The sequence below is a fragment of the Rhipicephalus sanguineus genome, chromosome 1 (genome assembly GCF_013339695.2).
Source record: "Rhipicephalus sanguineus isolate Rsan-2018 chromosome 1, BIME_Rsan_1.4, whole genome shotgun sequence".
NCBI lineage: Eukaryota > Metazoa > Arthropoda > Arachnida > Ixodida > Ixodidae > Rhipicephalus > Rhipicephalus sanguineus.
Window position 1 is genome coordinate 233453046 of NC_051176.1, and position 15335 is coordinate 233468380.

General features: G+C 43.6%; 1 protein-coding gene across 2 annotated transcripts in view; it reads right to left on the reverse strand.

Moving 5' to 3' along the window:
• The window catches only part of LOC119374689 (RNA-binding protein 39), a 69484-nt gene extending 58618 nt beyond the window's left edge, over positions 1 to 10866 (reverse strand). For both annotated transcript variants that reach the window (XM_037644874.2, XM_037644865.2), the window contains exons 1-3: positions 10723 to 10866; positions 7783 to 7838; positions 3790 to 3875 (exon numbers count right to left, since the gene is read on the reverse strand). In XM_037644874.2, the coding sequence (XP_037500802.1) occupies positions 3790 to 3875; positions 7783 to 7833 (137 nt within the window). In that variant the 5' untranslated portion in view covers positions 7834 to 7838; positions 10723 to 10866. The remainder of the gene's footprint in view (positions 1 to 3789; positions 3876 to 7782; positions 7839 to 10722) is intronic.
• Between the last annotated feature and the right edge of the window lie 4469 nt (positions 10867 to 15335).

Here is a 15335-nt window from a genome sequence, read left to right on the forward strand (position 1 = left end):
TGATAATTTCCTAAAAGCAAGTGAGCCAGACCACTCTAACAATGACATCAAAAGTGACGTTCCTGTTCAGGACATGTGAACCCAAGCTATCGAGGTGCAAATGGACACTACCAGTGTACATATGCCCAGCGATGCCTGAGCAGAAAGTATGAATGCCTGAATTTAGAGAATAAAGACACTGTCCTGCACCCACTGTCGTCTTTATTCTCTAAATTCAGGCATTCATACTTTCTGCTCAGGCATCGCTGGACCGCCTCAGACACATTTCTCCTTTATTTTATTTCCGCCGTGGTTTATTTTTGCCGCCGTGGCAAAATTTAATTTAATTGCCGCCGTGGCAAATTTTATTGCCGCCGTGATTATTTTTGCTCTGAAGGTTTAAAAAGAATCAGAGATGGATAAAACATTTTCACGGTGTGATTCTCATTAGAGGAGAGTGATTGATCGACCACTTTTGCGGGACTGAGCAGGTCGTCAAGGACGATGCTGTTTGTGCGAGCGCTACCGCAAGTTCGTTGCGGCAGTGTCCTGCTTGGAGCTTTCAGCAAACAACCACCACGCTTTCACGTGCATTTGTATAGCTCTCAACTTTCGAATGCTCGGATGGCAAGTTTGTAGTGCGGCTTTTAATTTATTATTATCTCAGTGTGAAGAGCATAAATTTACGTCTGCCTTGTTGAGTCGCTGGCAGCAATGCAATGCACAGTGTTCAGTTTCATGGGAGTTTCACTTTTGCCAAGGTTTGCATCGGATGAGAAGCGGTATTCACACGGGGGAAAAAATTCCTCACAAATGTCCCCCACTCACACGGACAAGGCGAACAGAGGGGGAGACCAGTGTTACCAGACTACTATGGTCACGGCTTGTACTGCCCGTTTCACCAGCTGCTGACGACGAGCCACAGACGACCAGCCGCAGACTGGACACCCACTGCCGCTCTCTGCAGGAGCAAGTGCAACCATGTGGCCAAACAACAGCCTGAAATTCTGCTATATCCCCCACCACTGGGGGATCGTTTGCCCTGTCGGGGAGAAGGTCCCCATGACCTCCGAGGAGGCGCAGGGGTCGTGCCCACTGACTAATCTGTGACGTTGCAGTCACGTGATCCGCAACACCTCAGACAGCTAAGCAATCACGAAGTGTTGCATGCAAGGCCAATATAAACGCTCAGTGCAAACATGCAGCTTAATCCTGTTTACATTGGGCCGCAATGGGAAATAGACTGCCATCAGCTGAATAAAACTTTTGTAGTACTCACGGTACGGTATTTAAACCGTGGTGTATTAAAGTAATATGCTCCGTTGCTGTCACAAATGTTTTATTCGGAAAGCCAGCGCACAATCTCGAAACGTACAGCGTCTCTCTATTTGTTGTAGCCTCACTTCACAAACGCACTTCCTTTTCAAATGAGCATAGCCATCGTGTTTCTTCCTGTTACAGTTGGTAATACTGTGTGTGACAAAAACTGCTTCAAGGTGACAAGACCGTGCAAGCATCGCTTAGTTCGGCAAACTGCCATAATCCACTCTTGATGTCTTTGCTCCTCACACTGCTTCCACTGGAAACGGTAGAACTTGATGGGCAGTTTTCGGCTCTTCGGTATTTTCAAAGCTGGAATGCGTGCCTGCTTTCCAAGACTACAAAGGGGTGACAGCCATAACCAGAAAAACGCGAGAGAAAAGCATGGTGAACCCCGATTGCCACGTGCGCAATGGGAAAAGTATACGCAGATGTTTCCAGAGTACTGAACGATGGTATCGACACTTTGTGACGCTTCGTGCAACCACAATTATAGTTGCACTTCTTTGTTTTCACGGAGTGACCGTGGCGAAAAAATGTTGTTTAACATTTTTTTGTTATGTTAAAATGTTTTAACATAGCAAACATCAGGATGCCTTCAAAACTCGCTAGATTTCTCTAACAGAAAATATTAGCGTGTACAGAATTGTGGTATAAGCTGAGAGCATTGTGAAGTGCTGGGTTACCAGAAAAGAGTACTGACATCTTGTGACGCTTTGTGGAACCACAATTATAGGTGCGCTTTTTTGCTTTTGCTAAGTGAATGTGGCGAAAGAATGTTTAGAAAGGCAACGCACTCGGAGCTACTCCGCTGCCTAGAATTGACATCAGTAGAGAAGTAGAATACAGCAAAAGCTCATTAATGTGTACTCGAAGGAGACTATAAAATTGTTCGAATTAAGGGGAGGGCGCTAGAATGAACGGAAATCGCGCCACATTGCGTGGCCAGAACTCAAAGAAACCACCTTTGGACTCGTTATCACGAATTAGATGCCACTACATGTTTGTGGGAGGAGATTTCGTAAATTAAGTTCATGGAGCTCTAACAGTGAACAGAATTGTTCAGTCAGTGATATGCCAGAAACAAGCACCGACATGCATTCATGTGAGCAGTGAGCCAATGTCGATAGTTATGCTCCAAAACACGTTCATTTACATGGCATGGTTAACGCAATCAAGAGTTCACTTGTTTGCGTTACTTCTGTTGCAACTCCATGAGCATTGTTTGCAGCTTGCCCAAGAGCTCCAGCTCAGCGTCCAAATTCTTACCTGCTTAGAAATGCTGCTGTTCCGTTGCTTTGAATCTCTAGTAAATTTGATTTGGTTTGGTTTTGCAACACATTGTGATCACTCTGAGCTGACATTTGCAAGGAGCGATGAAAACCAAGTGCTCCCAGTTCGAATTAACTGCTGTGAATACCGACGCGTTTGAATTATCGGGAATTTTCCTCCATAGAAATTGACAGGGCTGTGCAGGGACCAGGGGCGTCAGTTCGAATTAACGAGCTTTTACTGTACATTAGATTTCTGCAACAACAATTGTGTTTGCCTGGTTCACCTTAGCGCCGCAAGGTGGCCCCATCTATCTGGCGTCACGTTTATGGTAACCCGGTATGCTCAAGCAAAGAGGTGTGCAAGCAAACTAAAATTCTCTAAAGTCGCCTTTGCAGCTTCGCGTGACGATGCGAAGCACATTGCAAAATGTGAGCAAATTGGGATACTTCGGCAACACGCTGAGGAAAATTGATTGTAGGTTCATAGCCGACACTCTCTTGGCTTGCCTGGTGCAGTGCAGCTGTGGTTCACCACTCATTGCACATCACTCTAATATGGTCTGATGTCACTAAAACTTTCCTTCCACTTCCTACATCTGTGTCAGTCACGCTGGCGATGGGTCTCGATCGTGAGAATGAGCATTTAGGCACACTTTGGGAGCGAATTAAAACATATTCTAAACTTTTGCTGTGTTCAACACCTCGTGCTGAGTGTCCTTGCATACAGAGGAAGCCTAGAGCATGCTTTTTATAGCCTCAAAATTTGGTGGCACTACCCCTTAAGAGCAGACCAAATTGCTTGGCAGTTGCCAAATTACCTGTGGACCAGTAGCTACTACAGGCCACGGTAGATCTAGCTTCATTTGAAGTTGAGCACGTGTATATAGATAAAAAGAAATTGCAGCTCTCAAGGACAACATTCTGGGATTTTACAAGCCTAAACTAGGATATATGAGGCATGCCCTAGTGGATGTCTCTGGATTAGTTATCAGCGCCTGTAATTCTTTCACGTGCTTCTAGATCTAAATACACTGGTGTTCTTGAATTTTGATGTGTGGCGCCTTATCTGCTAAGCTACCACAGCAAGTAGCTCTCAATTATCATAAACCTGAACCAGAGACCGAAATTGCCAACAACAATACGGAACCATGCCCTATATGCATGGATGACAGTAGCATGTCATGCCAATGTAAAAAATAAAAATAGAAAAACTTACTGCCTGTTCTCCTTGTCAGCTGAGCCCTTAGTGCCTTCTCCAGATGAACTTGCTTGATGAAGGCTCCCTGCACCGTTCACCTCCTCCTGTTGAGATTTTGTGAGCGTGGAGAGGATCAAAAAAGCAGCACGAAGACACCCGCCACATCCGCCAGGCCAGAAGTCGATTGGTCAGGGCCGTTGATGTGTACGTTGTTCAACAGTGAAGGGGAAGGGATGAGGGCAAAAAAGGGGGGAAGAGCACAAAATGAGCAAGTACTATCCAACAAGGGGCAAAACAGAGGAGCTCCCTGCCACCAGCTCAAAGCATGGAGATAATGCTTATAAGCTGGTGGAGCTTTTCTGCTTCCTTTTCTGTACAGGCCAGCAAGTAGGAAAGCCCCTTTTATACGTATAAACTTTAAAACACTAAGGTAAGAAGGGAGGCTAAGGGATAAAATCAGCAGAGAGTATCACAAGGCACAATCACCGACTGTAACCAACTTGCAGCGTCACCATTCAGCTCAGCCCTGCATCAGATGTTCAAGAATCACAATATAATGCAGTACCACCTTTAAAAATGAACGAAATAACAAAAAAAAACTACAATTTCAATATTACCTGATACATCATCCTCGTATACCTGCAAAACATGGGACCAAATACTCTCATGCCATCCACACCCATTCATGCACATTCACCCAACTCACACAATCTCGATATTTTCAGTTACATGCAAGTGCTTCCCAAGCACCATGAGGTGGAATACAACAGATCTTGAGTGAACATTATGTAGGCTCATAATGACATTTAAATAGCCTTATATTTTAAATACTACTTCGAATCAAGTGCTTGTGACATGCAAGCAGATTAAACTAAACCAAGTGAGTAACGCTATTACCAGTGCTTACACCAAGTAAGCCTGAAAAACTACTGTTCATTAAAACAATACTTATGCAACCTAAAATATTTCAATTTTACAAATGTTGCTATGCCATAATGATGGTGTAAAGTGACACTAAAGGCATGTGGACTGCTAAAATACCATTTCAAAAGCCTCAACAGTGCTTCTTTTGTGCAAGGCAAATGCTAAGTTTAAGAGAAAACTGCATTTAAGATTTCGCATACTATTAGTGCAATCCGTATCACCCATTCCCTAGTGAGAAGTTTAGACATTTCATATGGCATCCCACCCCTTTACTGCTCGAAAGCCGGTGTTATAGTTCCTTGTGTAAAACATTACAGACGTGTAAACAACGTCGCATCGACACACTATTTTCTTTTAATTGCAATTAAAGTGAGTCTTGAAAGCAAGCAAGATCAGCACAGAACTAAACAATAATGTTTGAACCAACCGCTTAATCATCAAGAGATGGTGTCAGAAACATCGTGGTCGTGATGCATTTCAGGATTGCGCTACAGAATCTGGCACTTTCAGTGCAAGCATAGCCATTGAGATTAGTGGCCGTTACTTCGACAAAACTGTGGCTAGAATGCGAGTTTGGACACCACCTGGGGTAACGAAGTTTTTTCTTAGACAAATAGACATGCACAAACAGCATTTTTTTCTCTCTTACAATGCACTGCAATGAGTGAGTTTTAGTGATGGAATTATCATCAAGGTAGTTATAGAATGTTCTGCTTGAGTCACAAGTCACATCCCACATTTGGCTTAATTTCTGAATCACTTGAAGCACTGTTGATAGTAGTGACTTTTTAGACGCCCTGAAGCCTTAATCTATCACTGTAGCCTAACTTATACCCTAGTTACACGGGCATGTAAACCACAGCTGCAACGAAACTCACGTTTCCAGAAACCGTAGTCCTGTCCAGTTAGAGAAAAAACCTAAATGCAGTTACCCCCCAAACTGTGATTGCTCTAAACTGAGGTTGACCACCTCAGTTAAAGGAAACTAACAAAATGGCGGGACGCATGCGGGCGGTCATAGGCAACGTGGCTCCAACGGAGGCCAAGACGTCTACCCAATAGTCAACTGGTCTGTCTCAACAGAAATGCGGATACATGAAACAGTTCTGCAAAACAAACAATGAGTGTCTCGATACGAAACATGGTGCAATCTGGACACAATCAAATTCCGCCATATTGTCAAAATTCGCAATGGCGGCATTTTAAGCCACTCAGAAAGGATGTAACAGCCCTCTGGGCCAACGAGAGTTGACCAATGGCAGAGTTTGACAATGTCCAGAATAGCACCAAAGGTGATAGCAAACGTATCAAGCCACTAATTGTCTTGCATTTCGCGCCAACCACAAGGTGACTTTGCCTGTAGTTGCGAGATGAGCCTTAACTTATGCCAGATACTGTCAAAGCACTTAAAGCAAAACGCTCAGGGACTGCAGAAGCAAACAGGAAGGCCAGCATACTTATTGGCCAGCATAGTTATGAAAAGCAGCTGAATTTTTATATAATTCAGGAAGCTGAGTATCACGTGGCCTGTTCACAACCCTAAACCAGGGACAGCTTTTCCCGTGTAAGAGGTGTCAACTGCAGTTGGCGGTAACTTTAACTCTGGTTAACAGAGGTTCGTTGTGACTTAACTTAGCGTGCCCGTGTAATTAGGCTATTATTTGCCTTTAGTGTGCCTTTAAAAACAAGCACACATATCTGATCTAATGCCACACGAAAAATAAATGTTATACTTGCGAAGGGAATGCATATCAATGCAAGGAATGCTTTTTCAAAACCACAATAGAAGGCAGAGTCTGTTAATCGTAGTGCTTGCATCCAACTTCCTAGGCTGTACAATTTTTTAAAATCATAATTCGTCCGCAGCCTCCTCACTGTAACAATGACGATACTGGCTGCAGATTTGTACTTTTTTAAGGAAAACATCAGTCCACAAGATTACAGTTATTTGCAGTACAAGGGAGCCGAGCCTGTAGGCTATGCACAAGCGCACACACACACAATCGGACCACACACATACAAGAACATTTATACAAAGAGAGAGAGAGAGAGACAGAAAAAGGAAGAGAATCATCTGTTCTTGAAATGACCTAGAGAGGGAGAGAAGAGAAAAAAAAAATGTCTCCAAAGGAGAAAAAGTCGCGAATGTCTTTGTTCACAAATGCGTTCGTTTTGTTTTGCGAGAAATCAGCCTCCAAGGAAAATGGCTTCGCTGAAGAGTTTCAAACGTGGGGGAGGGGCGGCAGCCATCTTTTCCCAGCCATCCCTGAGACAAGAGGAATGGTACACCATTTCAGAAGCGAGACCCTGGTCGACGTCGGCTGTTCAATAGGCGCGCCAAAAGCCTCACACTGCCTGATAACAAGGAAAGGATCCTTGTGTCAAATCACGACAAAATGTAGCATAGCAGTAGTTCACAGTGACTACGGACAAGGCTTGGGCCTGTCCAGACATGAACTGCACATTTCGTTATATGCATAATGCTGACATTACTATCAGTATAAATATTTGATATTTTAAATATGCATTTGCATTAGCAAAACAAATGCTAAGCACTCGTATTAAAATTAATTTTAAATGTGATCTCACATCAAAGCAAATTAGAAAAAAAATAAAATAATGAGAATAATAAATAAAAAAAAAAAAGAAAAGAACAGGTCAAGTGATGATGCCCTTCAGAGGTTACTACCTTCTTGCAGTGTCCCAATGGTAGCTAGGGAAGAAGTGCTGGTGTCTAGTGTGGGGGGTCTATAAGACACAAAGCGGACACATTATGTAGAGGTGGCGACCCAATTTCACAAATCAAACATTGAGAATAATGCTTATCTGACAAAGAATGCGCATCATACTAGGTAATTATGACAACACATGTTGGCATAAGCTAGCTTCATGCTTTACAAGGACTAAATATTTTTCAAGACTACTGCAATTGCAACGATTATATCTTCCAGTTCATGTTACTTGGAAACATTAACAGAATGCTATGTGCACAGACTTAGAATCTAAAAGACTTTAGCAACATTATCACTGTTCAAACATGCGGCTGTCTCTGCTTTCCCAAAGAGAATGAAATGGAAAGAAAATCACCTTTCGATAAGGTGCCTCCAGCAAGGCCTCCACGTCAAGGTCATCTGCCATGATACCTGTTGAATATATTTGAAAGAGAGATCCATTTTGATTCACGAGCCCCACTGAGTACCATAGATAGGTACTACATTCATATTACAGCATACACATTTTCTTCTGCAGAGCTAAGGACATATTAACAGTTGAAATCTCAAACAAAATTGAAGCAGCACGAATAAATGAAAGCAAAGCGTGATTTTAAATCACGTATATTTGGGCATGTTGGTATTCCATTTTAGCTTCGAGCGCAACACAAGACGAGGACCTTCGTCAGTCATCAACCAGTCCTTGTTTTGTGTTATGCGCTAGAAGCTGAAAAAGCGTGACATGGACATGCAACTTCTCCAGAATCCAGTTCAAATTTATGAACTTTCCCTCATACACAGACCAAACAGGAGGTTGGTGCTGGCATAAGGGACTAGAGATGACATGGAGGTGTTCAATGACAGCTGCGTGGTCATGCAGGGCATACACAGCTATACTTTAGATAAAACCATACAGTCACGCCTCATTCTGTTACGCAGTATCATGAAAGCACCAAACGTTATCACTAATGAAGTTTTTGCATGATTTCATACATATGGAACAAGACAATCAGAGATCATCATGTAATAAAAACTTTGTACGCTCTGTCAAATTGTAAATTAAAAGAAGCCTCCCAATTCTGCAAATATCTTAACTGGAGAGTCTACAAGTGCAAGTTTAACATAACAATGCAAGTCTTGATGATGAACAAGAACTGGGTGTGGCCAGAGATGACTTAAGTTTTCACAAAGACAGAGAACTAATGGCAATTAGGAAAGCACAACTTAAAGGGACCCTAAACAGAGATATTAAACCAGTTTAGTTTAATGATTTATTCTTTGAACTCTTCTGCTATTAGTTTTATGACAGGACTTATTACAAAGAGCAGATAAAGGTGCAAGTCCATTTTTTGAATTTCACGCTGGAAGCACAATGCCAGTACATTAGTGTGACAACACAGATTTCAATATATTTTACTTTATTTGCACTTAGGCTCAATAAAAGTTCCGAAACTTATGTTCAGTCTCTGGCTCCTTTAGAACAAAATGTAGTCTATTTTTACAAGTAGGCACTAGCAGACACAGTCAAAATCTACGCCATCACAGTAAGCTGGTGCAGGAACGTGAAGGTGCCGTTGACATCACACTACTTTTTGCACCTTTTCTGGCTTACCAAGCATCTTCTTGCTACGAAAGTGATGTTTCTGGAATTGTAGAAGGGTAATGTACCAACACAGGTGCAATTATTTTCTCTTCAGTGTCCATTTAAGAGCACTATGCCGTAGCTTTGGACTACAGGTTTATCTGTTCAAAGTGCCTTCAGTGCATGTGCACTGAAGTGCAGTGCATGTGCAACCGCACAGCCCCTTATCTCGCAGGAATCTATTTGCAGCTCAGCTGCTATGAGACCATGTTCCAATTACACATTCAGACCGAAAAAAGCCCATAGCAAACAGCGTATGTTCTGTGCACAAGCTAACTCCCACTTTGTCGATGTTGAAGTCTTGCGTCTCAGTGAACATATATTCTGTTGATAGTTGCACATTGTTTTTTTTACGTAACAGTGCTCATAAGAGCAATGTAATAGCACAATTCCCTATGGCACATAAGTAGCTAAGTGTATGATACCCAGATCTTTAAAGGAATGAATAATTGACTAAAGAGTATGTTACAAGAGTACGGTGAAAATGAAAAATTTGCATTACAACACTACTCAAACAGGACATTAGTAGTATAAAACGGAATTCTAAATTTACAAAAAAGATGTATGCTTAACTGCATGCGTTGGCAATGTACTGTAAAAACAGTACCAATGCTTCAGCTCATCCACCATGTGGTAATTGACACTAAACCTAGATCAAAGCAGCATTAGTTATACCTCATAAGCATGTCAAGGTGTTAAAACTGTTCACATGCTTACACATGTTCACAGCGCTCCTGCCATAGGAGCAAGCGGAATGGCACATCATAATCCCTCAATGTCTGGCCATCACCAGCATGATGTTGCTTAAAAGCATAAATACTTTTTCAAGAGTGCGAGCCTGAGTTCACCAGCATTCTGTGGGCTTCCTGCGAGATACAAAATGCTGCTGAACCCTGCTGTAAATCATGGCCGTAATGATGCTGAGGTCATGAACCACACTAGGAACACCTTAATCAAATATTGTCTTGTGGCTTTTTTTTCTGCGCTAAAAGAATTTTCGCGAAGAAGCTGCTCATTGGCCACCATCAAGAATGGTACTTTGAACACTATCGCGCTCTTGAAACTGGCTATGAAAAAGCGCCAAGGCAGCATGACCGAACGACAAGATGATGTCCTGCTGAACGTATAACCTGTCAACTTTTGTATGCTCTATGGCATGCCGCCTAACATGAACGGCACCACGTTGCTGGCAGTGAAATCGTAACACACCTGCAAATATGACACGTATTGTTTCACTGCGATTCTTTGCTATTTCAACCTCATACGTCCAGCTCCTCAAATGCACAAAGACATCAAGTAAATCACATTTTAACGACAGCAATAAAACTGGTCAATCCACTACGCACAGGGTATTCCCAGTACAAAGTTGTCGACGTCGCATACAAGCAGCAACAATAAAAGAAATCCACATATTGCGCACAGGCTCGAGTAGTGATCGAGCAAAAGTTTTGCAACAGTTTGCCTTCCACGATTCCATTCAGGGTTTAAGCGGAAGCTAATACCCTTGACTTGCCCGTAAAGATGAATAAAGCTAACCAAAATGCTTCGTACTACCAACAGCAATCAAGTTTTCACGGCACTTCACAAATCCCGTAACCTACCGATTTCATTCAGATAGAACAATCTACAAAAAACACTTCCAAACAGATATTAAATGAGTGTTTTTCTTCATACCTCCAACAAAAGACTGCTCTAGGAATACGGGCAGAATAGTAGTTAGGCGCAATTCACGGCGTTCACTGCAGCTCACAAACAACCAAACAAAATGGCGGCCGCCAGCCAAATCGACGGGGTCTGTAATGTGGTGGAAGGGACAAATCACCATATCAGCGCCTCGACCAGCGGCGGCGTGTGTCCGAAACATATCCCCTAGGATGGCTGGGGCCCATACTGCGCCGCTATTGGCTGGAGATGGTCACGTGACCTACGTGCGCTTTTGGTATTTTTTGTTTGTTTTTGTTTGTTTTCAATCAACATGGCGGCGCCCACGTTCGTGTTTTGTTTTGCGCTGAAGCCGTGCCCGCCGTAGAGATGACGCTGAAATGTTTGAGCCTTTTGCTGACAAGCGCCCATACGCCGATCGTTTTACGATGGATGAAGTGGTAATCAACATTAATCCGGGAGCGTGTACACGGCGTCGCCCCCTTTGGCGTGTATTTCTCGTGGGGTTGTCCCTCATGTGCTACTGGACCTACTGGATACCTACGCATGTGGGTATTGATGACAATGAAGACGCCGATCGCCTAGCTTCAAGTTGTGCCCACAACGAATGTGACTGCCGAGAAATTTCATGCCTGTTTGACAACGCTCGTCTGTTCATCCGCTGACATCTTCTGAAGCAGCACCCTGACCAGCGTGTAGCAAGCGGATTGTTCCCTCCCCGTATTCGTGGTCGTGGATTGCCTCGTCGTGACAGAGCCCTCTTATATAAGTTGGCTCTGTATGAGTGCGTGGGATATTAATCCATCAAGAACGTGTAGACAGTCCGTCATGTGGGTCATGTGAGACACTAAGCACAATTTTTAGTGTCCCGCATTCGTTATGCAGCGAGCACGTGCTAATTTGTGTTTACGTCTGTGTTATTTGTTTTTTTCTCCTCTTTCTTTCCCCCCTATGTTCATTTCCTCTGTTCCCCCTGCCCGTTCAAGGAGCAGGCAGGCATTGTGCCCCTTTAGGTGGCAGTTGTCAGCCTGTACCCTCTCTGTTTCCTCTGTGCCTTCGTGTTCTCTATGTATTAAAACCTAATAATAATAACAATAACAATTGACACGACGCAAGAAACCCTATAACTTAATTTTGCTGGCGTATGAGTGCATTCTTATTCAGCTACGGTGAAAAAAAAAGAGAAAGAAAAGACAGGAGGCACTTTGTGGATATTTGTTCATTCTTCACAACACAGCTCGATGCCGTTAAAATTAAAATTTAGCGCACGCAAATGTAAAAAAAAAAAAAAAACATGCTTCGGGAATTGCGTTTTCTAAATGATAAACTTCCAAGCTTCTGGTAAGTGTAGTACCTCATTTCAAAAAGTCAGGGAGCAAAGCATACTCTTTTATGTGAACTAATGTAATTTTAATGGGTGCTCTGCTGCATTGAACTACTACTTCAGCATGTAATGGGACATGTTATGTACATGTCAGCATGCAGTGCATCCATCACAGTGAATTGGACATGCAGAACCAAGTAGTAATGCCAATTGATTGCCCATCAGGGCCCAAATATCGAAACCAAAACAGGACATACATTGAAATGAAGGACGGTTAACAAACTTAACGACATGATCAGAAAAAAAAAGAGCACGAACAGAAGAAAGCAGAAGTCAATTCAAGAAATGATGTACTTGGAGAATATATACCTATATTTTGCAAACTCTCAACGTGGTCCATTATAGTAGGAACATGTTTACTGTAATGAAGGAAAGAAGATTAATCTTAAGGGCTCGTTTTCTTTGTTGGACACAATATTAATGAGAACTAACAGACACTAATGCCAAGGAAAGTATAGGGGGTGTTATTTGTAGTATTTAGAATATGAATGTGAAGAAAGTAAAGTGGACGAAAAGATAACCTGCCGCCGGCAGGGACCGAACCTGCGACCTTCGAATAACGCGTCCGATGCTCTACCACTGAGATACGGCGGCGGTCATCCCCCCGTCCACTTTGTGGGGTATATATGTGCATTTTAAACCTTGGAGTGTTAGTCAGCGCCAATCGCAGCCATGGCGGCGAGTGTGGAACACTCTTTTTCTGCCTTTCTGGCGTCACGTAGCACGTGATCATTTTACGAGCTGGCAGCTGACCAATAATCCCTCGCATACTACCTGAAGGCATCAAGACTGCCAGAACGAGACCCTTGCTATGAATGAAGGAAAGAAGATTAATCTTAAGGGCTCGTTTTCTTTGTTGGACACAATATTAATGAGAACTAACAGACAATAATGCCAAGGAAAGTATAGGGGGTGTTATTTGTAGTATTTAGAATATGAATGTGAAGAAAGTAAAGTGGACGAAAAGATAACCTGCCGCCGGCAGGGACCGAACCTGCGACCTTCGAATAACGCGTCCGATGCTCTACCACTGAGCTACGGCGGCGGTCATCCCCCCGTCCACTTTGTGGGGTATATATGTGCATTTTAAACCTTGGAGTGTTAGTCAGCGCCAATCGCAGCCATGGCGGCGAGTGTGGAACACTCTTTTTCTGCCTTTCTGGCGTCACGTAGCACGTGATCATTTTACGAGCTGGCAGCTGACCAATAATCCCTCGCATACTACCTGAAGTGCGTGTAGGTCACGTGACCATCTCCGGCCAATAGCGGCGCAGTATGGGCCCCAGCCATCCTAGGGCTCCTAGGGGATATGTTAGATCATGGTTAGATATGTTTCGGATCTCGACCACCTCGACGACGACGACACCAACGACGAGCAAGGGAAGCAGTAGCCTTGTAAATGTTATGTGCAACCACACGTGCAAATGTGAGAGGAAAATTAATTCTAGTGTCACACTGCTGATCGCGATTAAGCCCGATCCTGATCAAATTGCGTGCTTAAGGAAGCCAATCACGATCAAGGAATCCGATTCGGATCAGGCCCGATCGCGATCAAAATGACCGTTTGACACCGGTGTACATGTTTATCGGCGACGCGGTAGGCATGTCGCCTGCACAAACGGAGTGCGACTTCACCGCATAGCGGTGGTTGCTAGCCGGACCTATGCGCAACTCTGCTACCTAAAGGTAGCATATACAAGGTCCATTCGTTTCACCTACACTTCGTGAACCGGTTCACGGTGGTGCTGCACTCCGGCATTCGTTTCACGAGTTCAACATGGCGGCGTCGGCACCGCGGTATTCGTTTCAAAAAAGTGCAGCCGTCGTGCAAGACCAGTTCACGAATTCCCTGCACTTACTCGTGAGGTAGTGCCGAGTCCGTGCAGCACAAGATGGCTGTAACCGCAGCAGACGACGCAGCCGACTGCATTCGTGGCTATTTTAACGGCGCCCAAGGAATACTTCAGTGAATGTTTTCCGGTAGTTTGAAATGCCAGGCAGCGTAAGCGGCGGCCACTTTTACGAGTCACAACCTGCACAATTCGCGAGACAGCCGACCGTAGCAGAGGGCTTGCACGACATCTGCACTCTCGTATTCGTTTCGGCATCTCGTTGCTGCTGCACTTTCTGAAACGTTCCCTGCACGACGACGGCACTCTGACGTCACCACCATGAACCAGTTCAGATAGTGCAGGGTTTTGTGCAGGGCTTTCCGCGCTCGGCAAGCGCGCGGAAAGCGAGGGGCGTCTGCTACGCGCTGTAGTTTTTTTGCGCCGCGTTTCCACACAGGGCACTTGAAGTCTACTTAACTTTAGTAATGCGGTCAGGAATGAAGCTTATCCATCTTTAAGCGTTGTGTTAGTGCTGGGGCAACAACAGAATGCCAAAAAATCATGTGTCAAGCGGCATCAGCGTGGCGCCTAGTTCCGGTCACAGAGTTCGAGAACGTTGGCGCATGTGTAAAAACGCGCAAAACGGACACGCACAAGCAAAGAACGAAAAAAAAAAAAACCCTATTCGCACGAGTAATCGGGCAATAGCATCACGCATGCACGAATTAAGAGTAATAAAAAAGTAAATTGCACGCGCAGTCAGCTGAAATACTTGGGCGCAGTGACTTCACAAGCTTTTTACTCATATTTGCTGAACATATCATGTCATATCATAGTCGCCACTGGTTTGCTAGCCATATGCACACCGCTTTATTTGACAATTCATTAGTCTCCACAAGCTCTTTATTATGTACGGAGCACACCGGGAAGACGCAAGGGTAACAAAAAAAAAAGGTAAAAAAGAGTAGAGACGGCCATACGACCGCAATGCTGTTGGCTTATTTTTATTTCTGAGGTAGCTAACAACAAGGCACACCGTGCGAAACATTTGAAAGAAAAACAATGCAAGGTAAACTAACCTTATTCCACAAGTTTTTGCATAAAAGGCGTAATATAGAAAATGCTTTACAAATATCCATATATCATGAAACAAAGTTGCAAATGCCCCCATTCTTGCTGTACAAGCTGCCTGAACGAAAATACGGTAAGAATATATATATATATATATATATATATATATATATATATATAATAGCTTGTTGCATTGGATCGCTGAACGTCAGTATGAAACGTTCGCGCGAGATGCGTGCATTGCTTCAAGCCTTCACCATACGAAATGAAAACAGTTTCAAACAGCTCATTCTCAACTTCAGATGTTTTCACGGGACTCGGAGGTTAGCGTTCACCCG